At 43.3% G+C, this 27,935-nt stretch overlaps 1 protein-coding gene and 1 long non-coding RNA gene across 3 annotated transcripts; one reads left to right on the forward strand and one right to left on the reverse strand.

Moving 5' to 3' along the window:
* Positions 1–5: 5 nt before the first annotated feature.
* On the reverse strand, positions 6–17,962 carry LOC117947275. Its single transcript, XR_004657206.1, has 3 exons — positions 17,952–17,962; positions 8,907–8,921; positions 6–54 (listed from the first exon to the last, which is right to left on the reverse strand). It is a non-coding gene; the product is annotated as an uncharacterized LOC117947275 (long non-coding RNA).
* Positions 9,120–27,529, forward strand: LOC117947273 (PDZ domain-containing protein 4-like). 2 transcript variants are annotated; one of them, XM_034875991.1, is made up of 8 exons: positions 9,120–12,009; positions 19,787–19,840; positions 21,102–21,412; positions 21,554–21,641; positions 21,746–21,844; positions 21,929–21,991; positions 22,304–22,405; positions 25,122–27,529. In XM_034875991.1, the coding sequence occupies exons 1-8, from the start codon at positions 11,950–11,952 to the stop codon at positions 27,156–27,158; spliced, it is 2,814 nt and encodes a 937-aa protein (XP_034731882.1). In that variant the 5' UTR covers positions 9,120–11,949; the 3' UTR covers positions 27,159–27,529. The 2 variants fall into 2 exon arrangements, with proteins under 2 accessions (XP_034731882.1, XP_034731883.1); XM_034875992.1 differs by lacking the exon at positions 19,787–19,840.
* Positions 27,530–27,935: the final 406 nt, after the last annotated feature.

Raw genomic sequence — 27,935 nt, forward strand, 5'->3', positions numbered from 1 at the left:
ATTCTGAGGTTTATACCTCGACGCAGAGGTCAAGGGTTCGAATCCGACATGTGGCTATGTCCTCCCTTTCGCATAGCTGTCCTATCAAAGGAAGGCAGAAAAGCCCCAAAAAATAATCTTAAAAAAAAAAACTTTATTAGAAGCCATTCACGAAAATTTTTATTTGAGTAAAAGTTCAAAAGTATTACCATAAAATATAATTCAAGTCCCAAAAGTACTTATTAGGCAGAAAGGCCTATTTTGGAATGATGTACTGTATGTGATCACTTGGTTATAATTTTTGATGCACTAATGTCTAAACTACCTAAAATTTGTATTTTAGTAAATACTTACTTAGGCTACTTTCCACCACCACCTGTTTGCCGGTGTTACACCAAATTCTGTGATCCATAAGATTCTGTGGTGCATTGCCTGTAACCACTAGCAAAGCTTAACCTTAAAAGCCTACTAGGTAAATATAGTTTTATGTAGTGATATATTGAATGTTGGTAAGTGAAAATGTTTTGGATTCGTTACTGCATTATCTACCGTGCAAAAATCAAACAAATATGCACGCATTTATGTGCCAATTTGGGGACTAAAATTGTTTTGTAGAACATAGCTTACTTTAAGCTATCATTTTAATTCTCTCAGAGGTACTTTAATACAATAGTTTGAGTTAAAATAGATAAGTACAGTGTGTATATATGTGTGTGTACTGAAATTAAGACTGGGTAAATGTGTGTTTCATTAGTCCTTGGTCTCGTACAGACATAATGTCTAATAATCAGTGCAGCAAACCTAGTGCATCTTCATAAATAAAGGACATGAAGCATTTCAACATTAAAATATTTTCTCTGTAGAGCCACACCTTAAACACGGTATTTGCTAGGATTTCTGTTCTTATATTCAGCAGCTTCATTCCAGTTCTCACTCAAAAAGAATTAAAAAAAATAATCCCTGGAGTTTAATTTAGTTCAGAACACCATCTCAGCTGACTTCCCCTGCTTCTCTGTTGCTCTCAACCTTTTTGATCTTACTGAATATTGTAAATCTATAACTCTAGTGTTTTCTTCCCGTCAAAATTGAAAATCAACACTTTTGTTGACACTTTTTATTGTTGTTTTTAACCCTTTCTTACACTTTTGTCAATTTTTTCAAAACTTTTGATCCTTTTTTCAATGTATGTCACTTCTTTTGACGTTTTCAACTCTACGTAACACTAACTTATTAAATTTAGTTTTACAGTTATTTAGAATTTGTGGTCAACAAACCTTATTTTTAGGAAATTATACCAAAAGTTTGAGTTAGAAAAGCAGAAATTAGGAGTTATTTAGACTAAAATTAAAGGAAAATATGTTCACAGACTGGAATATGTCAACTTTTACTCAATACCATTTCAAAACTTCTTCAATTTTTTGTCCAGACGCTATAAAATTGAATAAGACGCCCCAAAATTAATGAAAGTAGAGATGTGTACTTGCCAAAGAGCATTGTGTGGAATCAATCATGTTATTTTGGGTAACTAAACAGAACATTGACATATGAAAACAGGTCAATTTGACCCGAGGACAACATGAGGGATTAATAAAAAAAAATGAAGCCATATTAACAGCTGGAAACTTTATTCGTATAGGTAGGTTTTGCTAAAAACGAAATGATGTGTTTGTTGGGAATATTTTCATCCACGGTTTTGGCCCTCTTGTGAGTATTTCTGGCAGCCGGACAAAGTATGTTCACTCTTGGTTTTGGTCTTTATCATTGCAATAAGAAAAATACAGAATATATCACTTATCTTTGTGTCAGTACTCCACCAACAGATGTCACTGTTGTTGTTTCAGGATATCAATAGGAAGATTGGAACAGGAAGATAACATTGTAAAAAGAACCATTTGAAAGCTAAATTGATGTCATGTGACTTCACAAACCGTATTGATCCTCCCCACTTACTTTGCCTGTTTGAGTCTTTCTAAATCCTCTCCCTACGGAGCGCAAAACCTAAATGTGAAGCTGCGATAAACAGTGAACCCAGGTGGGCTTAAGGGTCCCAATGCTGTGGGTAAACACGCTGCTTTGACTTCTCATGGATTGCACTCTTATTCCGGTTTAAAAATCAATCTATAAAGCTGCGTCTGAGAGTGCAATCAATAGTCTTTCCAAATCCTCCCAAACATCCAGCGAGAGAGAGACCAGAGTTCTATTGACTCCTGTGTTTAGTCACCACTGAACACACTAACCAGACATGAATGCAAACAGTAGCTGACACCTGTGAAGTATTTCTCAGGATTAGGCTAATTTTCTCCTGTAGTTGTCTTAGCTCATATTGTCCTTTTTGTACAATCATAAATGCCATACTCTACTTCAGAATACAGTTTAATTGCTCATCAAGTGTGGTTTCTAATATCTACAAGCAACCTGAAAGGAAATAAATTGGCACCACCACTGTGTCCCTTCCCTCCCTCCTTTTCCCCTCTTCTCACTCAAGGTGACTCCTCCATCTGCACCCTCCCTGCTCTTGCCAGTCCCTCTCTCTGCAGTAACCACGGTACAGTTACTGGGATCTGATTTCCCCTTTTCTTTCTGTTTGCTGCCACTATCTCACCTGTTTCCTTAGTTGTCCTGGAGCTGTGCATATCACTCACAGCTCTGTGCTGCTGCTTTGTTCCTCCTCTGTGTGTGTGTGTGTGTGTGAGAGAGAGAGAGAGAGGGGCAGCTGGGTCATCAAAGTCAGCTATTTCTACTCTTATCTTGATGAAACTAACACATGAAACAGTGTACTGTGTACCTATATCTGTAGCACACACACGAGTGGTTTTGTCCCATTCATATTTTCATCTCCTCAGGATGAGGCGTGTCTTTGTACTGCGCTTCATTTCACTGCACAGCATCCTCATTTTTAATTACCCTGTTCTTCACTCCTCCTCGCGTCGTCGTTCCGAGTGCAGGGAGAGAGGAGGGGGGACGGAAAGGAAAATAAAGAAGAGATTGAGGAGAGAATATAAAAAAAAAATGGGAGCAGGGCGGGGTGGGTTGTGAGTGAATAGGTGGCCTGTTTTTGGCGAAGGCGGAGGAGAGAGAAAAGAGACAGTGAGGGGGAGATGCAAGCCAAGCCCTAACTGTTTTGGTCCACAAATGGGCCAATAATTCAGTCCCCATTTTACAGCTAAACACACACATTTAAAAATTCCTGTGTGTTAGGGCTGGGCAATAGGGAGGAAATCAAATGTCACAATATTCTTGACCAAATACCTCAATATCAATATTGCGGTGTTGTTCTAGGGTTGACAATTGGTGCTTTAACAAAATATCTTCACACTAAGATTTGAGATCTATAATCATCAGTACTGTGAACATAATGTCTAAGTGGGGAAAAGGCAAATATTAAAACAGCTAAAACAGTCTGGTAAGTTCAGAAAAGTACATCACTTCTTGTAATTCAGCCTTTAAAACCAGTAAAAGACAAGACTGACATCATATCACAACGTCGCAACATTCAAAATCTGAGACGATATATAGCCTCATATCACGATATTGAATATTAATATAGATATATTGTCCAGCCCTACTCTTTATACACTTTTTCTTCCACTAAACAAACTGGTAGTATTCCATCCGGCTTCAAGCAATCTTGACCCATGTATCACTCATCACTTGGCATGTTTGACACGTTGCAGCAGGGTGTGGGCGTGTTGCTTCCTGGTGGTGTCGGTGCCTTTACACTGCTATTGACGTGCTTTTCTGTTTCCCAACATGCACCGCTACCCACAGGCTCCGCCACATCCAGCGGGGAGTGTTGTGTCTGTCGCTCCCGCCATCACTCTGGTGAAGGGTTGAGCCACTACAACGCAATTACACATTCATTTCACCCACACAGGCAGCCAGCCATTGAGACTCCCCTCCCCCCTCTGGCACCCCGTCTCTTCCCTGCGTTGCTCTGCTCTTTCTTATCCCTCTTCGTATTTTCTCCGCCAGCCCAACCGCCATCTCCATCGGTACCTGACATGGCTCAAATTCCTCCCTAACCTTTAACCCCAACTTCTCTCTTTCATTTTCCCCCTCTTTCACACTTTCTTCCACATCAGTGGCAGAGTTCAGAGAGATATACAAAAGGACAGAAGAAGAGCTGGAGCGAGAGTGGGGAGGTGGGTGGTGGAGGCCAAAAGGGTGAAAATGAGAGACAAGGTGAAGGGAGGAAAGAAACAGCATGAAATAGTGTGAAATGTGAGGGGAGTATAAGAATAGGAGCTGAGTGGAAGGGAGGTAAGGTTTTCTGGATGGAGAACACGGGGGTGGGGGGAGGGAGGGCGGTTGGGGGTGTGTGGAGAGACTGTCTAATGGTATATTGATTTGGATGAGCCTGGGGCAAATAAGTAGGAGTATGTGGGAGGAGAGCCACAGCTTGCAGATGTCGTAAAACACCTGGGCGGGATACGTGTTGTTTGTTGTGCTCCTAATGACGGAAAGAGAGGCACATTTTGTAAAGTATCTCAGCAAGGCTTAGGCACGGTTGCAAATAAAAAAATCAAAAAAAAAAAAATCACATTTCAACGTTCTATCGCAGCACACAGCATCTCAAGAGCAATTTAAAAGGAAAGTGTAATTTTTTTTTTTTATGTTAGAAATATGAAAGCTCATGTGTCCGCCAGATTTGGACAAGAATAATATCAAAGCGTCAGGTTATGAAAGCAGGCGTTTAGACAGCGGACAGCCATTGGGGATCACATTAGGCGAGATCACTAAGGGGGGAGAGGGAGGGATGGGGTGGAGGTTTTCTCTACATAATGCATCAAGGTGTGTGTGTGTGTGTGTGTGTGTGTGTGTGTGTGTGTGTGTGTCCACGCATGTGTCCTTGTAGGCACGTCTGTGAAAGATGTTGATATTGATCATTAAATACATTCCTGGGTGAATTATATAGTCTATTGATCTGAAGTGTCAGTGGCGATAAAGCACAATGGTAGGAAAACTGCTTGGAAATAACCTGGAATCAGGGGAAACGGGGGGTTACAGTCTGGTATAATATATTAGTTCAATGGGAATTTCCTGTGTAGTGCTGAGCAAGGAGTAAGAGGTGAAGACTCTATACTATGGTTTTTACATTAGCACTCAAATTAATCAGGCACTCTCACTAAGCCTTCCTCCTCCCCGATGGTACCGTGGTAATCACCTTTCCCTTTGGAAAATTCGACGCCGACTGCAATTGTTTTGTGTATTCCTTTGTTTCTGTAAACCTGCGGCTTCACCTCTCCTTCTCCCCCCAACTCTCTCTTATTTTCTCCACCTGCTCATCTTTTTCTCTTTTATTGCAGAAATGCCACAAGCAGCTCCCAGCGGGATCTTTATTAGGGTTGTACAGTAGCCAATTACATGCTCTGAAATATCTTTGGTCTCAGTCTGCCTCACATTTACTCCTTCTTTACAGGTGAGATGGTGTCGGTCCAAGGCAATCCTTCCCTCCCTCCCTCCCTCCTTTACCCCTCACATCCCCTTTGCGTTCCCCTTGCCCTCTTTCCGCAACATCCCTGCTCTGTGTTAAGTGTTCTTTGACACAGCAGTGGAGCGAGATGAGAGTTGGGAATAGAGGATATAGAGTTGTGATGAGTGAAGATTTGAGAACAGTGATGGGTTGACATTAGGGAACAACGCCCCTCCCCCATCTCCCTAACTGCCACGAAAAGCCATTAATTTGGATTTACATGTCCCACATGCCAGTCAGCCTCTTATGACAGACAGATAATTCAATTCTTTATACTGCTTAAAAGTCTCAAGTGTGTCGGTTTGTTTCTGTCTCTCTTCTCCTCCCTTCCATTAAAAATAATCTGTGCTATTTACATGACTGTTTATGAATGTTGCATCTCCCTTTAAATCATGATGCTCAAAGTCAAAATCTTCACTGCGTGGCTTCTACATTCTTACCTTAGTTAGCTAAGCGTCATTTATTCCTGAATTGTCCCTGAGCCCCTGAGATCGAGATATTTTTTTTGCAAAAATGAGAGACCTGAGAACAAAAGATCATGGCAATTAGACACAGTCGCACAAAGAAAATCATCAAACCCACACAGAAACACTAATTAAAACAATGAAAACCATGATTAAAAATATCAGTAAGCAGAACTTTGAAGTCCTTCAGAGCAATGTATGTGACTTCCATTTGTTTTGTTGCTCATTCAAGCAGTAAGGGTACAAACTGCAGTGCTGGAAACCAGTTTAGTTTGTACTAGGAACCTCCAAAGCTGTTCTGAAGTCATGTTTGTTTACTTTGATTTTAGTTATGAATGTAGCTATAATGTATTTAATGACGTAGCTTTCTTAAGTAGTGAATGGAATTGCAGTTTGGTAAATGGTTTAGGGTGTAATGGCAGCAGCATGAGCATACAGAATATATCCAAAGTATTACTGAACTATATAGTGTGTTTTCTGTTTCGAAGGCAGACATCAACATCTGCTATTAAATTCCTTACTAATTATGCTAATTATGGATTTGAATAGGAACACCAAATGTTAAAAAAAAAGTTTAATAAACTTGAAATTAGTAAAGGAGGACCAGAGGTTAAATGAAGACTGTAATGTACAGAGAAGGCCTAGTTTGAGGAAAAGAACATGTGTTGTCACATTGAAAAATAAATGTTGTCATGTATAGAATTAATAACAGGGGACCTAATATTAATCCCTGTGGGACACCTTTATCACCCGTTTGTTGACTTTTAATTTAAAACCGACAGTTTGAATGAAACCAAAATCTAAAAATGTATTGGGGTATAAATAGCAAGACTGAATCTGAGTTAGCAGCACAATGTCTGCTCTAAAGTAGTCAGTTGAACTGTGTTGACATCTGCCTTGAGTCTATTTCCTGAGCTAGTTAATTAACAAGTCCATACTTCTGCTGACCAAAGTTTCCTCCACTCAACGACAAAACACAGTTACCAACCGTAGAGTATCCTCTCCCCTCAGCCTACACACTGGCTTACCCTTTCTTCCATACTTTCATTTATCCATCTCTTCACAGTCTAAGTCGCCATCTCAGTGCGGCTTTAGGGTGGCTGACCCTCATCATTTTTCCTCCATGAAATAGCTTTCACGGTGACTTCACCAGAATGCGAATGAAGCTGCTGCTGAGGGTTCATTCTCTACTACCAGTGTCAGTCATAATCCTTACTACGATATGGCAATCACGTCACCAGAACAGTGCAAGCATGCACACACACATCATTTGAATGCATAACTAAAACAAAATATGGTTCTTGCATAGCTGTATTATGTACTGGCAGTCTTTTCTTCCAAACAGTAAATAAATAATGAGAACACTGTTAAAATTCTGCCAGTATTGCTCTGCTGCTATCAGCCCTGTGCCTCCCTGCTCTTCCTCTCCCTAAAGAAAAGAAAGGTCTTGCTTGAAAGAGTCTGCTTTTCCTTTAACATGTTTTTATTAATTTTGCTTTAATCTCCCCGCTGTTCACCGCTCTGTCCAATTCATTTCCTTTTCCTTTTACATTTTTACTCACCATGAAAAACGTAGCCCTTGCTACTTCTCTTTTTCTTCACTCATGTATACATAACATTTTTTACATGACAGAAGCTCATAGTTCTTCCCTTATCACTTTGGCTATTCACTTGCAGAACATGGCACATTCTCTTGTGGAATATTACAGAAAGATGTGAATGTCTTTCAGCTTTAACTGTGTATTTGTGTTCATAACTGATGCAGAGTTGAGATCCGTGAAGGTATACTAATGTCAGACCAAAGGTAGAGTTCAGTAGAGAAATGCCCTCCAGGCTACCTGCCTTTTATTCAGATAGGAGAGAAAAAGGTGCAAGAATCAGTAGTAGATAACATGAGATGACAGGCGCTGGTATTTAAGCCGGAAACAGATCATGACTTGAGGTGTACAAGACAGACCTGTCTGTTTAAATGTGATGATCTCCATTTGTTCCGGTCTTGGGGAAAGGGCAGTTGATATTTCAGAGTATTTCCACATAATACACTGACCTTTTGTGGTGGGGATGACAATCTAAAGCAGACACATTGGGGCTGAGTGATGCAACAGATAACAAGACAAGAGCGATATCTGCGTGGGTATGCGGGGTGCATCCAGTATTAGGCTCTGCAGCATTCTGAGGGCTGAAATATGTGTCAGCCTGTTGAACTATAGGTAACCATAAATATAAATATCGCAAGAAAGGATGTCAAAAGAAATGTGTATGAGAGAAAGAGGGAGAGAGCAGCAGATAAACACACAATAAGTGACATGGCACTGCACACTTAGAAGTTGTTCTTTGTGTCTTGGCAGCTGATGAATGACCCTCTGATGGGGCAGAGAAAGAGTTCAAGCACACAAAAATGGAAAACTAGGAAACCGACAGCATTGCCATAGAAAGGTCATCCATGAGTGTGGCAGTGCACTGTAAATAAAATTCTTTTAGCGTGTTTGTATCAGTGACTCTAATCCTTTCTGCCTTTTGGGCTGTCTCCCATCTCCAGTGGCACTGCAGTAAATGTGCCAGTAAATGTGTTTTTTTTTTTTTAATTGAGAGTGGTGCTCTGATTGTGTCGTTTCACTCGGAGAACAGTAGAGACCTTCCTGTGCAGGTCATTCTGATTTCTGCAGAAAACCATTGTTCCAACCCATCTCAGCTTCTCCGCTGATCTCCCACACAGTCATTTGCATTTTTTTCTCTTGGCACTCTACCACATCTTTCGATTTATACAGTCACACCTGTTATTCACTTGTCCCCCCCCCCGTTTTTTTTTTTTCCCTCCCTCTTTGTGGCAGCGTAGAACCTCATCTAAATGCACAGCCAGTCACTAGCTCTCTACCTGCTTTGGGCATTCTTTACTGGTATGAAAAAGTCATCATCGTTTTCTTTCTAACACCATCTCAAAACAACTCAAGGTGACACAGAATTGCTTACATGCCATGAGATGAATGAACCTATTCCCTGCTTGTCTGCGTGTCTGGATAGTGCAGGGCATGCCCACCTTGATATTTCATTCACCTTTATGTAGCTTTTGGTGGATATCTTATGCTGTCCTGCTCAAACAGTATAGGCTTTCCAAGGCTTGCTCTATTGCCTGCAGACAAGCAGCGGGAGGCAGTGGAGAGAAGGGAGTAAGGAGAAGGGAGAGGGTAGCAAATTAGGTGTGGGTAAAAATGATGGGGGGCTAGAAAAGAGAGCAGTAGCCCAGCCCTAGAAGGGATGGAGAGAGAGATAGAGAGAGAGAGAGAGAGAGAGAGAGAGAGAGAGAGAGAAATTACACAGTGTAAAATCCATGCGAATTCAGCTTTAGTTGTAGTGCAGCATCCAGATCAGCAGGCTCCTTCACCGCTGGGGAACAACCCGCTTTTTGTGTTCCCCCTCCCCGCTGCAGTGGGGGAGTGCATTTACCGTCGCGCCCATGGGGAGAAGCCTAGAAGTATCCTCCAATCAGCCGTTAGTGATTTCTCTAATCTTGTGCCGCTGCTGATGGTGATTTATCACTGACCTGAGACAAGCGCTGCACTCTGCTAACACCCCAACCACCTGGAATACTCCACCATGGTTTTTTATTTCTTTTCTTAAACACAACTACCCTCCTGTGGATATTTCCAATTGAATGACCAGAGGACAAAAGGAGTATTAAAATGGACTGCCATTCTTGAATTTCCTTTTTCTTCCTGCTGCAGATTGAAGATGGACTAACTTTTATGGGTGCATATGTGCCACATGAGAACCTCCTTTCATACTGAACGCTTTATTAGAAGAATTTAGGCATTTCTTCTGAATTATTTGTCACATTTCACATCCGATTTTATTCTGAAAGCACAGGCAGGGGAAGATTGTAGACAGTCCACTGCAATAATCATGTTAGACTGATACTCAGGTACATAGAGGTATATAGGGATGGAAAAGAGATGGCGATGGAGAGAGGGGGGGGCCGGTTGGAGCACACCTGCCTGCTGAGCATGTCTGACACCTCCTTGTAGCTTGATTAGTGCCTGATCTCCAGACTATCAGGTTGTCTTTTCCCAAGCTATAGTGCTTTTCGCTGAGTGGAGATTGCTTCCTTATGTGCTTGTATGTATGAGTGTACAGCCGTGAGTGAGTAAGTGTGTGTGTGTGGTTTGTGCCAGAGTTTGGGATTACATTGCCTCTGGAAAGGATACAGGTGTAGTGGAGCCTTGAATGAGGATTAGCTGCTCTAACACCTTGTCGCTGGCTGCACACAGGGTGGTGGACCTTTCAGACAAGACTCTTAAGTCTCACTGCAGGGTTAAAGATAAAGGTTTAACCAACGCGATGAGTCTCCGAGGGCAAGGACGGGGACTAGAAGACAGTTCAGAAAGCTATATTGGGATTTTGTTACATTTCTAATTCGGGCACTTTGATTGAGGCTGATTCTAAAACGAGTGGGAGTTCCATTTTAACAGACTCAGGACAATTATAGCAACTGGTCAAGGACAATTGAACTAGTTAGGAATGAAAGAATGTGTTTGTATATCCACAGACTGGTAAAAAAAAACTGCCTAAATGAATGAAATCATTTGCTATGTAAAAGACAAACATCTATGGTACTTATGATAAACAATCTGATTTCCCCAATAACCCAGCAAGCACCAAATCCAATTGATCCATGAGTTGGTTTGATATTGATTTCTCTACCTAGTCAGCATAGTCTAGTCTGATCTCTGCTTGAGGGGTCATTAATTTAATTGTAATCTGTCATTCGCTCTCAACCTAGAGTAGTCGGTAGCCTACAGAATCAATGGTCTAATATTTGCCATCATATCTGACAACAGACCAGAGAACCTGCTGCAGTCTACTTTACCAACCCGACAGTTTCGGCACGTGTTGTTTACGTGTCGTGTGTTATTTGGAGAGACAGCATGAAAAATGCTCTGTGTTCTGCGGACAGTTACAGAAGATTTGGCAGCTTGTGTGCTTGTAGTTGAAAGAAGCGCGTGTTGTTGCCTGTCTCGGTGTGTGTGCAGGTGTGCGTGTTTTTCGGGCTTGTACCCCTGGCGTACAGCTTATCTTAGCACAGCAAAGGCTCAGAGAACCTGGCTAATGGTGTAATATGCATCACTCAACTTGCTTCACTTAAAAGCTAAATTAGGAAATACCTTTAACAGTGCATTGATCCTGAAGTGGAGGATGAGAGCAGGGCAGTATCTTTAAGTCTTGTTTATCTTTAAGTTATCTGTTGCCACACTCGGCATTCCTTCCGCAGGTGGGAAACCTTCCGTGGGAGTGACAAGAAAAAAAAGCAGGACTGAGGCAAGTTCTTTGATAGCTTTGTTGTTAGTATATACACTGTTCAAAGAGCATTGCTGAAAGTGTGCTGTTTGGAGGTTTAGTGCTACGAGAGGGGTAAAAAAAACCTGAGGAACAGCGTGGGGTAGTGAAGTGGGAGTTCTGCTGGGGAAACCTGCTCTGCATGGCAGATTTCAACACTGAAGAACAAACCATGCAGAGTACTGCGTTATCATCTTTGACATGTCACTAGATCAGCATGGATCTGTCTGCAACAACTGCCTAATCTGTTAAATGACAAGCACAAAACCAGCAGGACTCTTGAAAACATCTTTTTCGCCACACCCAAGATTACAAGTGAAACTGGATGATCCACAACAAGCACAATAACTTAAACAAGCAACCTTTTTTGCCTGCGATGGAGACAGAAACACACACATGGTCTTGCAGCTCTGAAACGGTCTCCACATTTGAATTTCCACTGGATTATAACACTTGAATTGTGAACAAGAAGAGGAGAACAGTGACGCAGCCAAACAAACTGTCTGTCCATCTGCCCCCGGCAGGCATGTGTTGTGTGTTCCTCTGAGCAGGAGAAGGGTAGAATAGCACAAGCCTGCAAATGAGGGTGGGGCTCTCCTACTGCCACAGACAAAGACTTTGATAAAGAGAGTCCTGGTGTGAGAATTGGTCAAGTGGGGCAGTTTTGGACCTGCACAGTCCGGCACCGTGTCAGAAGTCAGAATGGGGTGTAACATGTGCGTGGTCCAAAAGCCTGAGGAACAATACAAGGTCATGTTCCAGGTGAGGCCCTTTCTTTCTATTTTTTTTTACACTTCTTCTTTCTTCAGCATCCCTCTGTGTGTCCTTAAAGTTTTCATTGTTCTCCTTAAGTTGGCCCTTTCTTTTTGCGACGCTGTTTGATAAGTGACAATCAAAACCGCTCTGTTGAAAACGCCATTGCTCTTCCATTGGCATTAAAAAAAATAAACAGAAGCTCATCATGTCAGACTCATTCAACCCAGATAATTAAATAGGATTCCTAATAACCCATTTTCAATCCTAAATAAGTTTAGCATATATAAACCACTTATTGTATTCCAACATGAGGTAATATATTAATGATTCAACATATTAGCACTCTAATATCAATTAAATAAAACCTTTTCCATTCAGCATTATAATCAATCAGGTGAATTCATGTAATATAAGATCATGTGACACATCTTTCCCTTTTTTCTGGACTTGTATGCCTTTTGTGTAGATTCTAATTAACCCATAAGAAAGCTGCATAAATCTCTTGAGCAAAGCTATTTATTTATTAGTCATTTAGTGACCACAACACCGATAATTAAAAAAATGATACTTGACTGTGATTACAGTGATTATGATCAAAGCTAGAGAGAGCAAAGCGAGATTGCGTAAGATAGAGAGACGCTGGTGTGGAGGGAAGTAGAGTGGTGCAGAGCCACGGAGGCAGCAGGATGGATGGTTTGTTAAAGCCAGGCTAAAGTGTTATGGGAGCAGAGAGGTTGCCACGGTTACAGACTCAGCACCACCTACCAACTGGGACCACGGACTACATGTGAGCAAGCTCATCTGGCTGTGCAGTGCCTAAGGAGGCTTCTGCTCGGTGACAGTGATACACGCGCTGACCAAAATAAGTCCCATGCTTACTAAGCATGAAGATCCTCGGCACTCATGGGTATGCAGAGCAACACTTTCAGTATCTGTGGCACCAGGAGCACCAGCGGGGTCTCTTTAGCATGTTAGGGTCTGGACCAGTTAACCGGGCTGCAGCTGGTGCCAGGCGCGATGCCAAGACGGAGAGGAAAACATGGAGGGGGCTGAGTCCAAATAGAGGCACAATAAGAAGTCAAAAAAGGAAATAGGCAAAGGAAAAAGGGAGCGAAAGCCACACTCTTTGGGTTTCTTTCAGCTTTGTATTTCTGCCGTTTGCCCTGAGAGTATTTGGTTTAAGCTCTTCATGAAGCAGGGGTGAATAGAAAAAGGCTTGGGTGACTTCACAAAGACCCTGGTGTAAAATACTAGAAGATGAGAAAAGAGGTGGTGCACAGTCTGGAATCTGATCGTAAAACCAGAGCATTCCATACTAAGTGACCATGTCTAACTGGGGTTAGCAGTAACGACACTGACCGCATGCAGGTCGACGTCTTTGAAAGCAGTAATCTAATAATCCTACTGATCTGGCAACGTGAGGTCAATTGTAGCTGTGTCTCTCCAGAAGACACCCTTCCAGCTCTGTCCGACAGTGGATCTGCACGTGGTTTTCAGAAGGGCGTGGCAATGAGTGAAGAAGCAGCGATGCAGGAGATGTGTTGTAGGATTTGGAGCGTGCAGAGCAGTTGTCATGCAATTTTTTTCGTGTGGATAGTGTTTGTGTAATCAGAGCAGATTTCGTGAGGTATTGGGAGCAGCAGGTCTACATATAGTGCGGTCCGGTAAGCCGTGGTTAGGTAACCGTAACCCCGGGAGAAGAGGAACAAACGCAGACGGAGGACTGAACCAGAGCCACAGCATTTGGCTTTCAGTGGCTGACTGGTATATTGCCATGATCACTGCAAAGCAACAGAAAAACAGTAAAAAAATCCCCAAAACTAAAAGGCAGCCAAACAGACTGCATGCTGTTTTTCTCCATTTAATTCAATCTCATTTATAACATGTACTGATTAAACAGCAATGCTAGCTGTGCAGATGGCTGATTAATCCAAAGATCATGCCAAGCAGAAGATGGTAGTTATACTGTGTCCAATCATAAAAAGAAATAACACCATATTAGGAAACGCAATTACAATTTCCACCCACACTTCACGGCGTTTCCCTTCGGAGGTTTTCAGCTTTGAGCTGTTTTTCCTTCACTAACATGTATAATTACACCTTCAAATTAGCTCTGTCTTAAGACAGTCAATACAGCATTAAAACAGCTTTCAGGCAGGAAAACCAGGCTGGGGAATTTGACTTTATCAAAACGCTTGCTTCTCTTGGCAAAGGAATAGAAGCCATGCATTATACATTGGGCCTCTGTTACACACACGCTGTACAGTGGTGGTTGGTGAACAGCCATGGCATGTTTCTCATCAATTCAGCCTCCTATAGCCCCAAGTGAAAAGGTATATCGTTGATGAGTTAAGGACTAAATCACACACACACACACACACTCCTCCATCACTGTTAAGCGGGAGGCTGTTTCCATGGCAACCGGTGTCATTAAACAAACCTATGTGCCAAATGTGCTATTATTCACAATGACACAGAGAAACATGCTGACAGCCTCACCAGGCGAAACGGACGGGAATCAATGCACAGCCAACGACCAGCTGACAGCAGATACTCACACATGGACACGCACACTGGAGGTGGCCAAAACAAAAAAGGCCCACCTGACAATAAAAGGTGATGAGAGCACCATAAGCTAGTGTCTCATCCAACACACACCGTTGTTAGATTGCATCATACTGACATGGCTGTCACATTGTCTTGTCCACCCTCCAGTCTTTGACATTAATACTGTCACTGCACTTGTTGACAACTGCTTCACTTAACTCTTAACAGATTGTATCTGATTAACTGTAGTGTATTATGAACCTGTTATTAAATGTGTGTATCGACAGTATTTTTTTAATCAAAAGCACAAGATGTGACATGACCATGGCCATCTCTGTAATTTAAAAATGATGCAAATGGTACTGCAAGAAATCAAACTTGCAAGTTAATGACACCTGACTGACTGCTCATTACCTTTTGGCTTGCTATCTTTTTTTTGTTTTTTTTGTTAAGAGTGTCGGTTTTCTCAGGTGAAGGGCAGGCTTGTGTTTCGTAACATATACTGTGTGTGTCTGTGCACAACTGCATGCGTCCGTCGGGTTCCTGCTCTTCCCCTCGCATGCTTCTGACATGGACACGAGACAGAAAGGGTGGAGAGGATGTTTCGTTTAATAGGACAGGGGTGATAGAAAAAAGAAAGGGTGGGGGCGTTATTGTAAGCTCATATAGCCTAGGATGTGTGTTCCAGACCTACTTGCTGGGGTTCATCCACCACCATCAATTAAAAAAAGATTTTTAAAACATGCCCATTATTCATCTTTTGTGCTATCTGATGAACGTATTGATAAATTATGTATAGTGATGTAGCTCACACTCCCGCTGAGGCTCGTTATCTCTATCACAATCATTTTTAAAGAATGCGTTAAATCAATATCTTCTCACTGGTATCAGGATATAATAGGCCTACCACTCCATGCGTGTTGATATAATTAGCTCAGTGATATCAAACAACAGGGGTTATGGTCGGAGTAGGTCAACTCCGTCTCCAGATTAATTGATTTTGGGAGGAGGGGACTGCTCCAGCCTTCAAAGCATGGGAGATGAGAAAAATCAATTAGAGAACAAGTGGAATTCAATATATAAAAAGGAGGGCGGGGCAGGTGTCGGGCAGACAGGAGCTTTTGGAGATGCACATCAATCCGTGTTTGGGGGGAACTGATGCTGCGAGGAAAAGAGTTACCAGAGGCCCCCCCCCCCCCCGGCATTCAAGTGGAGTTAGTCATCCACCTCTTTACTTTCTCCATCTCAGCCTGTTGTTGAGCACATCAGATTCATTTTCTCTTTAAAGGGCTTTCAGAGAAAAACTAATTATGCATCAACCACTTAGTGATTTCCCATGAGCTTCCATTGTGTGTGTGTGTGTGTGTGTGTGTGTTTACATGCAAACCCAGAGCCAGGCTCGCTCACTATTCACATTCACACCGTCAATTCCTGGAAAGCTCGTCTTCTACATTTCTCCGGCATGGTTACCCTCGTCTACATTCCACCTTCCTCCTTGCTCCACCCTGCACTCCTTCAGTGTCTCTTTCCCTTCGCTCTCTCTATCTACACTTTGAACTCTCTGCATCGCTTTCATCTCTCCCCACATCACCCCCCCATCCCTAGGCTCAGCTCAGCAGCCGCTGCCGACACCACCACCACCACCACCACCGCCCACCCCCTACTGTGATTTGTGCAGACTGTTATTTTTCCTGAATTTCGATTCTATTTTTTAACACAAACAAACAGAATAAGGATGGATTTGGGGGGGGGGGGTGCTTGTGTCGCTTATAAGCAGCAGATGTATGTAACGAGTAACGACCTACTAACCCACAGATAATAAGAGAACAGAACATGAGAGTGTAATGGATTCTCTATCAAAGCAGGTCTAACACACAACAAGCATTACCCGGCACCAAGTCCTCTTCAAAGCAATCTCAGCACTTCTCATTGATAATGAATGAGAAGTCCCCCCCTCCCTCTCTATCTCAGTATTCATACCTGTCACTCATGACCACGGAGCCGTTTCCTAATAGCTTCCCTCTGATCCTGGTGAGCTGGACCGTGAGGTCACGAGGGCACAGAAACCATAGATACCTCCTGCTGTTGGAAAAAGAGAAAAAGATCATAAGGTCAGAGCTCTTTGCTGAAGAATTGAAAAGTGCGTTTTTCCTCCAATCTAACATGCAAACCACACCGTGTAAATGACTTTTTTTTACCGATAGGCCACATAGGGAGGAAACATCTTATTTGTTTTCAAGATTTCAAGGATCATTAAGAGAGAGAGAGAAAAGATTGATGAAGGAACATTAGTGTGAGGAAGGACAAACGCACACCAGGAGCTGGACCGGCTGAAATAGATGGAAATAGAGGAGTGGGAGGAGGGTGAGTTGTCATCTCCAGGGAAGGGACGGAGAAGACAGAACTGCCGAGGCAGCACAACGTAAGAAAACCAGAGTGTGGAGAAAACGGGAGGGAGAAGAAGCAGGAGTGGATGTGGAGGAAGAGAAGAGAAGGGGAAATGAATGTGAGCATGAAAACACAATGGCAGTGCAGGAGAGGTGGACTAGATGAGTGGTGGTGGTGAGCACCAAAGGGAGCAGAGGCTGAGTGTGGAAAGAACATTTTTTGTGCTTGGCTGCACAGGCGAACATTGATTTGACATGCAATTACTGGAAGGGGACAAGAGAGAGAGAGAGAGAGAGAGAGAGAGAAAATGAAGCAAGAGAAGATGTAGAGAGCTGCAGACAGCCAAGGTCAGTGACTGAGTGCAGCATGGGTGTCACTCTACAAAGGCGGTCTGGCTCAGAAACTGGCTTCCAACATCCTCATGTTGCCGTCTGTCTCGTGTAATGAAACCGGGAGAATGCAATTTGCTTTTATTTGAAAATGTGTTCATTTAAACGATCCTACTCCAGATTAAACAACAGTCATGTACAGCCATGCCGGCGGCACGGTGAGGATGTACGTAAACACAGCAGTGCTTTTTACTTCACTAGCAAAAGTAGTTTAATGGGTTAACACGCGCACATTTGCAAATTAGCACTAAACACAAAGTACAGCTGAGACTGATGGGAATGTCTTTTCTTTAACCTTTATTTAAAATCAGAAGAGGTCCCATTGGGATTTAACAATCGCTTTGTCAAGGAAGTACACATATACACAGATAAAAAACAACAGAGTACTACAACGGCCTACATATCAAATAGTCATTAGCATGGCCACAGGGAATCTGTGCAAGGAGAATTTTCCACAGATTTTCCGCAGATATAAAAACAAAAATCAGCAGATTCCATTTGGGCCTGGTCGTAAGTTTGTCATGTTGAGTTGGAAAAAAAGTTATAAACTTTGTATGATGCAGCCAGGATGGGATTAATATTCATATGTCTGGGAAGAAGACAAGATGGCCATTTGTTCCTCACCTTGCCCCTCTATTTCTCATTTTGTAGAGAACCACAGGTCTGGTCTGGCTTTTAACATGTGGAAAGGGGCTTCCTGCTACGCAACAAAAGGGGGTCTCCTGTCTCCTGTCTCCTGTCCCCTGTCCCCTGGGGTCTAGGCTAAGACAATACAATGCTGATTAAACTGTTGATGTTCGAGTTTCACACTTACACGACAGAACCTTTTGCTCTGCAACCCAAAGCGACCCCCCAAAGGTGCAGAAGGCCGGTTCTCATTGGACAGCAAAGATGTGCTGCATGTTGTCATGACAATTGTGGACCAATGAGAATAGATTTGAAAATGCCAGGTGAAAAGGAACCGCCCCAAGGTGCAGGAGATAAATGAGTGTGATTTAGGAATTTTCATGACTGGTTTCACGTGACTCCGTCAGGGGGAAGCGTGGATCCGGTCCGCTGTCAGCTGCAGCGTTGTTGTGTTTGTTTTTTGCCTTATTGTCTTTGTCTTATCATCTCCATCTCTGCTGTTGCATTAAACCTTTTCTTAACTCTCAATTCGACCCTCAGCCTCCTTTTCCTCAGAGATTAGACAAACCTGAAGTTAGTTATGAATTTCTAACAGTCATAAACTAAATAATTGAACAGTTTACAACTTTGCGCTGCTGGTGGCGCTAGAGGAAAAGTCATTGGATCTCCAAAGTCGTTAGGCTTTATCTTCTGGGGACCATGACTGTATGTCCCAAATTCATCCGGTAGATTTTTTTTTTTTGAATAAATATTTCAGTCTGGATCCAAACGGTTGACTGATATGGAGTCACAGCGCTAGCTGTTATAAATACGTTATAAATACGCTGTTATAAATACGGAATCAGGTATGAATGCGGAATGAATCGTACTTCTCGAGGTGTGCGGGATGTCCTGCTTGGTTTGGCCAGGAATGTTTGGGTTCAGTAACCCTGAAAGTCAAATCCCTGCTTTGATTCATTCTCAACATTTATTTTCAATAACCTTTCATTATTAATGGATGGGAGAGGTTTTATAAACCGCATGATCCGGCCTTCGGCAGCCCTAGAGTCAGGATCAGTGGTGGAAGAAGTATTCAGACCTTTATACCACACTGTAAAAAGTCCTGTATTGAAAATGTTACTTAAGTAAAAAAATTCTGACATTTTAGAAACAATCAAAACAGGTTAGTATAATCTATAATAAAACACTGCATTTAATAAATTACATGTGTTTTCGGTGTTAAACCTTTCATTTGTAATGTAACCAGTAACTAAAGATGTCCGATTAATGTAGCGGAGTAAAAAGTAGACAATATTTCTCTCTGAAATGTAGCGGCGTAGAAGTAGAAAGTGGCACAAAAAGAAAAAATACAAATACAGTACTTGAGTAAATGTACTTAGTTCCATTGGACAACTGGTCAGGACACATGTGATGAGCAAATGTCCACAAATAGAGGAAAAGAGCCCTGCAGCGGGCTTTATTTCCCTGAATCCAAATGTTTGAAAGCGTGACATTCCAGCAGAGAATACGTTCTAATCATTTGATAGCGAAGCTCCACTTGCTCAAAATAGAGGGGGAAATTGATTTAGTTCCTCCAGAATACGATTACGTTTTGTTATATATTTGCAGAGAGAAACCACTTCCGATTCACACAAATGAAAGATAACAGACCAGGAGTGTTGAGGAGGACCAGAGCGCACAAAACGAATGTACTAAAAGAAACTCGCTTTTATCTGTGACGGTTACCTCGACTGTTTTTTTTATGAAAGTAGTTCTCAAGAAGAGCTCGCCATTTCCTAACCGTTCGCCGTCTAACTCCACCATTTTCCTGCTTTCTTTCCCTCTCTCCACAGAAGGGTCACATAAACAACATGTTGTGCTCGTTCGACGCCGACGGTCGATTAAAGGTCTCTGTATAAAGCTTCCTGCTTTGCTGCTTGTGTGTAACGTGGAACCCTTTCACACACAAACCTGGTCTTTGTGTGTCTCTGTGTGCCTGAAGGAACACTATGAGCTGTGTGACAGTTGAAAAACACGTACAGTATAATAAGTCTGCTGTGGTGTATCTCTCTAGTTTTCCATTAACTAACATGACCCCAGTCTTTCTTTCTTTAGGTGTGTGTGTGTGTGTGTGTGTGTGTGGCTGTAGTTCCCCTTCCTGTTCTGTGTTTTTGTGAGGCAGCGTTATAACGCCTGTGAACTACCCTTGCCTGGTTGACAAAACTGCTGATGTGGGTGCGTCCATCCTCATGTCTCCATCCCCCGCTGCAGTGGTGGAAGAAACACGCTTTACTCTGTAAAAGTAGTAATACCACAGTGTTAGAAAGACTCTGCACACCAAGAGTCCAGAGCCACCTGCCTCATTAGGACTGCACTAGATTGTCATGTCCGACACACACCTGGCCAGAGGCTTAATCAGCGAAGGTGATTGGACATCCTGTGTGGATGTGAAGCCAGAGCCTTTCATTTGCAAAGTGACTTAAAGGCCCAGAACCCCCATACAGGTTTTTATTTCATTTGACCTGGCTGATCAGCCCTCTTCCCAGGACTGTGTGGGTGCGTTCAGACTGATGGACCGACATCTTCCCTAGACTCCTGTTGCACCGGTGAAGGCAGGACAAACACTTTTATCAGTATATTTGGTAAAAAACAAAAAAAAAACAAGACTTGACTTAATAAATACCGCCCCCCCCCCCATATTCAGCCTGAGCAGAGGTCAGTCTGAATAAAATCACCTGTGTGGGTGTTTACAGGCTTTAAGCTGTCAGATAACTGTAACTGTAAAAGTTGTAAAAATAGAAAAGAAAAAGTACTATATTTCCTTCTGAAATGGAGTGAAGTTGAAGTATGAAGTACATAGCACAAAATGGAATTACTCAAACTCAGCACAAGTACCTCAAAATTGTACGTAGGTACATTACTTGTGTAGATGTACTTAGTTACTTTCCATCACTGCCTTGCTGTTATGCATGTCAGCATCCACGTAGTCTATCTTTTCACTATGTCCAACTCCCAACTTGTTGTCTTTTTCTTGTGGTTCCTCTGCGTTCTCCGTAGAAAACAATACATTTAGAAATTCATTCTTTATCTTTATCCCCGCACCAATCCCTTTCTCTTTTTCTCTTTCTCTTCTCCTCCACCATTTCATCTTGACTCTGTGTTGTCCAGGTGAATGGAAAGGATCTGTCCTGCCTGTCCGGGGATCCCACCCTGGACATACGGGACCCCGTGCTGTCCAACATACTGAGGCGGGGGCCCCGCAGACGCGCAGGCCTAGCGGGAGCCCCTGGAGGGTTAGTGCCAGTGACCATGGGCATGGCCGACTGTGTCGACAGCTGCACCCAAACAGACATCAGCTTCCAACATATGTTGACTCTGGGCAAGAGCAGCCAGCACCCCTGTGGAGCTCCCCCCCCACCCGACCCGCCGCCGTCGCCTCCACTGCCGCCGTCACTGGAGCCGTATCTACTCAATGAACTGTGAGTAGTACAACAGGCCTCCGCTGCATGTCCAACTGTCGGACCAGAGCTAATCTCTGGTCTTGGTTCTAGTCCACCTCCACCCCATTCCGTTTGTTTCCAGTTATTGAAATAAGACGTCCTGGTTATTATCATCCTCAGCTTCATAGAGCCCGTATACTACGACCCCACTGACTACTTTGACATCACTCACCATGAAGTGGACAGGCAGGATGAGCTGGAATATGAGGTGAGAGACATTTAGCCGCTCAAACCCTGGTACAGAAAGCTGTCCCGCTCTTCTCTCTCTCTCTCTCTCTCTGACGTCCTGCAACGTTTCTCCACCTGCTTCAGGAGGTGGAGCTGTACAAGTCTCGTCAGCAGGATAAGCTCGGGCTGACGGTGTGTTACAGAACCGATGAGGAGGAGGACCTGGGAATATATGTGGGAGAGGTAAGTGATGTGAAATTAAATGGTCAATATATCTTTCCCATTTCTTTACACTCCTAAACAAATTATTTCTCCCCCGCCCCCCAGGTGAACCCAAACAGCATAGCTGCCATAGATGGACGCATCCGCAAGGGAGACAGAATACTGCAGGTACAGGTTTCCTAAGTGGTATACTGTGGGTTTGTATTACTTTATATGATGTTGTCAATACTGCAGGGTTGTAAAACTCTTCACAGCAACTTATATTATGTAATGCACTAAAGTCTTAGCTACCCCCTGGTCCACATTAGAGCTGGAGTCCTTTTTAATCCAGCATTGCTTCTGCTCTTAAGCTAAAGAGAGATTTATTTCCCGACTATTTCTTAAATGGAGTAATTTAATTGAATCTAGCCTTGGTGCAATGGCTCCTTCGTTATCTGGCATTAGCTCAATTTTATTCTCCTCTTTTTTTCTCTCTCTTAGATAAATGGAGTGGACATCCAGGACAGGGAGGAGGCAGTAGCTATTCTCACCAGAGAGGACAGCACTAATGTCTCTCTGCTCCTCGCACGACCTGAGATAGAGGTGAGGAAATTGGATATGCAGTCTTGGGGGAGTGCGCTGCAAGGCTCAGTCTGAACACTGACCTAAAAAGAAATAGGTTTACATGCCTGGGTATGTGTAAACGGTTCAGAAGAGAAAGTAAAGAAATTGAGGACACAAGAAAGAGCTTGGCTTCGTTCTGTCCTGCAAGCTGTACGGAGGCAGAAAAGCAAAGAGGTGCAAAAACACGATGAGTACACAGATTGTGTGAAGAGAGAGGCAAAGACAAATAGTGCTTGTACTCTCGGTGCTAACGTGGCCCCCGCTTTGCTTCCCTTCAAGGTTACTCTTCAAGCAGATATGAGGACATTGTAACACACACCGGATTCCCCCTCGATAACACACCTCTGCCGAGTGGCTTATAAAAACACAACTTGACACAAGTCGACACAACCAAATGGATTTCCACTGCACACCACTGTAAAACAAATGAGCTGCAGCTAAAGACAGTATCTGCAAGAATACTAACATCAGTATGCTGGCTGCATTTGTACAGAAGGAGCTAAAGGGCAGATTTAAAAGGCACTCATTAAATGGTCAAAGTCACACACACACACACAAACCTCCCCTCTGTTTAAAGGTCCTTGTGTTCAGAGAGATGAGTATCACCTGTGAAAAGCTGACAAGATTTATACTGCGAAGGCATGGTGCCACATTAAGATTCAAGTGAGCGAGGGGTGGACGGAGAGGGAAACGCACAAGCAGAGGTAAAAGCTCGATCTGTTGTCTTGAGGGAGAAAGAGAGAGAAGTGAAGGGGCTGACGGAGAATAAGAATGAAGACAGTCAATATTTCGATCTGTAGTCTGCGCGCAACTCACATTCAAATCAAAGCAATTAGACAAGATCAACTGGGCTCTGAGGAGGTAATTGCTTACTAATACAAGCACAGGTATTTGCATTATATTCGATCCGCTTTTGAAACAAAGGAATCCAAACAGCTCAGAAACAACACTTCTTATGAAATATTAAGTATTCATCTCTAAAGATCCGATCATTTCGGATGGACATTCAGGAGCCAATGCTGATCACTTAACTATGAAAAGTCAAATCCTTCGTAGCTCATGTTTAGATGTAGTCTAGACGTGAGCTGTAAATGCAACAGCAGATTATTGAAATGATGTTAACATTTCACACGGTACTGGCTCCATCTAGTTGGCAGAAAGAAGCACTACTCACATGTGCTGCACTCCACATCAACGCTGCCTTAACCCTCGTGTTGTCTTCGGGTCAAATTAAACCCGTTTTTCAAAATATCGACATCAGAAATAAGGGTTTCTAAATGAACAATGTAACCCCAAAATAACATTCGCTTGCTTTGCAAGTACAACAAAAGATAGGATCTCTACTTCTTTTGGGGGAAAGAATTGCATTTGAAAGAAAAAAAAAACTTTGAAAACCAGACTGAACGTTGACATATACCCTTCTGTTATTATCCTTCATGTTATATGAGTCTAAATAATTCATAGTTTCTGATTTTTTTAACTTAAGAATTTGGTATAATTTCCTATACATCAGGTTTACTGAACAGGAATTCCAAAAATGTAGTAAATGTAAAACAGGTAATAAGTTGGTGTTAGTAATGTTTATGCATGGTCATGGTACTGAAAAGAAGCGTCAAAAACATTAAAAAAAGAGCCCAAAACAATGAAAAAACAAAACAAAAGTGTCGATAAAAGAGACAAAAACATCAGAAAAAGTGGCGATGTTCAGGATGACAAGTACATGGTTGAATAGAAGACAACAAAAGGATAATATGTTCACACTAACTATGAAGTGACAGAGATTGATCAGTTCCCTCAACTCTAGAAGGCCTTTTTACGGAAGAGGATCAGGGCCACAGGTGAAAAATTGATGTGAGTTCTGACTTTTTTTCTCAGAATTCTGACTTTATTCTCAGAATTCCGACTTTTTTTCAATTCTGGGATTAAAGTCAGTATTCTGATAATAAAGTCAGAACTCACATTAATTTAGTTCATTGGCTTGTCTTATTTTCCAGTTTTGGATCCCTCTCACCTCTCTCCACGTGATTTCTGGGCTCTGTAAACCCACTGTGCCCTACCTGCCGAGCACCAAAGTAAACCTTATTTATAAGAAATTAAACCTAATGTTTGAGTTAGAAAAGCAGAAATTAGGAATTATTGAGACTAAAATTAAAGGAATGGATGTTGATGGATAATCACAGACTGGAATATGTCAACTTTTACTCAATACTATTTCAAAAACACTTCAATTTTTTTTCAAATGCTGTAAAATTGAATAAGACGCCCCAAAATTAATGAAAGTAGAGATGTGTACTTGCCAAAGAGCGTTGGGTGGAATCAATCATGTTATTTTGGGGAATTAAAAAGAACATTGATAAAGGAAAACAGGTCAATTTGACCCGAGGACAACATTAATTTAACATGGTTAAAACATATTGTTATAATAAATATTAAAGATGCTATCCAGAGATGTTTTAAGGTAGGCATGGACCAACTTTTCCCTCATTCATTTATTCTGCACAGTAAAGCTCACACATCCAAGTGAAGTATCAACAAGCAAAACACATTTTTGAGCGAAGGGAGCCTTAAAAATTTCAGATGTACAACAACATTCTAACACATGCTTTTGTTCTGTCTCTTTACAACTTTACACCTCCACTACAATGTCATCAACTACATTCAACATACCTGTGCCTGACACACCTTCCCCTGTCAGAATGACAACCAGCTGGACCCAGACGAGTTGGAGTTGGAGCCACTTGACAACGCTGTTCACCTGTCCAGCAGCCACAGAGTGTGGAACGGAACCTCCGTCCTGGGTTCTGGACCAGGCGGTGTTACTGGTGGAGTTGTACTTGGCAGCAATGGTCGCTCCATGAACAGGGATTCACCGGATTTGCTCAAGACGGTGCTGAGCAACAGCCAGGAGCTGGACAGCGGGGTGGGCCGTACAGATGAAAGCACCCGCTATGAGGAGTCTTCAGAACATGACCTTCTGGGAGACGACCACACCAGTGCCTCCAATACCAACGCCACCAACACACCTGGCAGCATGCGCAAGTTTCTGTCCAGCCGAGGGGACACTCCGCCCTTGCTGCACTCCCAGGACCTCCAGTTCAGCACGGACTCTCTCTTAGGGCTGGACTGTGTTTATGGAGGAGGGCTAGAACAGATGGAGCGATTGGAGAGGGCCTACACGGCAGATCCATTGAGGATGATGATGATGCCTGGGCTGACTGAAGATGAGTGTGAGAGGTACAAAGAGCTCCTGGAAATCAAGTGTTACTATGAGAAGAACAGTAAAGCTCTGATGCTGCTGGAAGGTCAGGGGCCAGCAGAAGACAAAGGCGGTGTCTCACTGGATGTGAACAGGAATGAGAGCTTGACGCAGCATGAGATGGCCCTTCTGGAAGAAGAACTACGCCACTTGGAGTTCAAGTGTCGCAACATCCTGAGGGCACAAAAGATGCAGCAGCTGAGGGAGCGTTGTATGAAGGCTTGGCCTCTCGAGGAGAAGAATGGAGCAAGTGCAGGGGCTGGAGTAGGAGCTGGACGCTTGGACGTAAGTGGCACTTTGGTCAGTGAGGATTCCTGTCACCACGCTTTGTCAGATATCAATGAGCTCCCAGAGAGGGAGCGCTCAGATAAGGACAGCACGAGTGCCTACAACACCGGGGGGGAAAGTTGCAGGAGCACCCCTCTGGTCAATGAACAGTATCCTTCACCCTCTTCACAGAGCCTGGAGGGAGGAGAACCCTTTCTCCCAGCAGGTGTGCCGCTACCAACCTCCTCTAGACAGAGAGAGAGAGGGACCAGGGCCGAAAGAGGAGACAGGACGCAAGCAAACCTTAACCAGACCTACTCTCCCCACAGTCACAGGAGACGAGCCGAAGCGAAGACATCCAGCCCCGCAGCTAAGGTTAGGTCCCTGTCTCGGGACAGAGGAACCAGGCGGGGCTCGGACGGAGAGGTGAGGCGTAACCCCAAAGCCAATGGGACAGCCGAGAGGGCCGGGGGATACAGTGCAGACAACAGCCCGTACCTGTCCCGCCGTCAGACCGACACAAAGCCGCCGCAGCACTACCTGAGCTGCATGCAGCTGAGGTCTCCCTCCACCACTGAGCGGCTTGGTGGACTCAGAGATACTGCAAGAGAGAGCAGCATGGAGACTTGGGGCGACACCAGCCCAATGAGCTTGGGCAGCACATGTAAAGATGTTGCCCAAGCCCCAGGAGCTGTACCTATGTCCCCTCCATTGCTGCCGGCGTCCCCTCGTATGGAGTGGAAGGTGAAGATCCGCAGCGACGGCTCTCGCTACGTGGCCAAGCGGCCTGTAAGGGATCGCCTCCTGAAGGCACGTGCCATGAAGATCAGAGAGGAGCGCAGCGGCATGACAACGGACGACGATGCTGTGAGTGAAATGAAGATGGGCCGTTACTGGAGCAAAGAGGAGCGCAAGCAGCAGCTGCTGAAGGCCCGAGAGCAGCGGCGTCGCAGGGAGTTCATGATGCAGAGCCGTCTTGACTGTTTGAGGGAGCGGGAGCAGGGTGGCAGCGGTGGAGGACAGCAGGGAACCACGCAGCAGCAGGAACCCACCTCCATCCTGGAGCTGTGCCACCGGAGAAGCATGAAGAAGCGGAGTCGCCGCATCCTGGACAACTGGATCACTATACAAGAGCTACTGGCCCATGGGACCAGGTCTGCTGATGGGAAGAAAGTATATAACCCCCTGCTGTCTGTAACCACAGTCTGAGATAAGATTTTGAAGCAGAGAGTTAGGGAGAAATAGGAAATTGTTTTGATGGGGCCTATAGGATAATCACAAGATGCTTTAGCACACCTTGGCACAAATATTTGTCAGCAGGGAGGCAGCAACACTCTGAAAGACCAAGTCCATGATGGTAGTATACCTTAGGCACCAAGCTTAAATGTCAAGATTAGAGAAAAGCTCATGAGACTGCCATGGTTTGTCTAACAGTATGGCCACAGAAAGACAATGCATACATTTACAAAATTGTTGAATTGAATCTAAATTTCAGAAATGCATTCCATAATCAGAAATGCAGATTTACAAGTCATACATGTCATACACTGAATCCCCTTTCACTTCCTCTGGTTGAATGGACCTGACGTCTTTTACAGAAACCTGCACCAGCTTGTCCGATTTAAAAACCATAGACGTAAGTCAATGCACAAGATTTTAAAAAAAACTTTAAAAAAACAGCGTGTAGCATAAAAAAAAACAAAAAACATTTTCATTTAGAAATGCATCACCACTAGAGATCTGTCTTCTTACATCCAGGAGAAATGGCATGGCACCACCTGCTGTTTAGCCATTAAACGACTAGTGCGCAATGGTAATCTTTGCAGGCCTCTTTGGACAAAAAAGTGGGGCTGAGAACCATGCAGCTGTGAATACATTCTGAAAAAAGCCACTTCTGTGCCATAAAACTCTATACTTAGTGCCCATAATGGACTTTTGTTGAAGGACATTTTCCAAAACGGTGTGCCAGTTAATGTAGTGACGACA

This window comes from Etheostoma cragini, chromosome 7, assembly GCF_013103735.1.
Source record: "Etheostoma cragini isolate CJK2018 chromosome 7, CSU_Ecrag_1.0, whole genome shotgun sequence".
Lineage (NCBI taxonomy): Eukaryota > Metazoa > Chordata > Actinopteri > Perciformes > Percidae > Etheostoma > Etheostoma cragini.

Bases quoted from the DNA above. Each gene is read 5' to 3' on its own strand.
- LOC117947273 (XM_034875991.1), top strand. From the start codon at position 11,950: ATGGGGTGTAACATGTGCGTGGTCCAAAAGCCTGAGGAACAATACAAG. The intron at 21,413-21,553 runs GTGAGTAGTACA...TATCATCCTCAG, and splicing joins CCGTATCTACTCAATGAACT to CTTCATAGAGCCCGTATACT. The intron at 21,642-21,745 runs GTGAGAGACATT...CACCTGCTTCAG, and splicing joins AGGATGAGCTGGAATATGAG to GAGGTGGAGCTGTACAAGTC.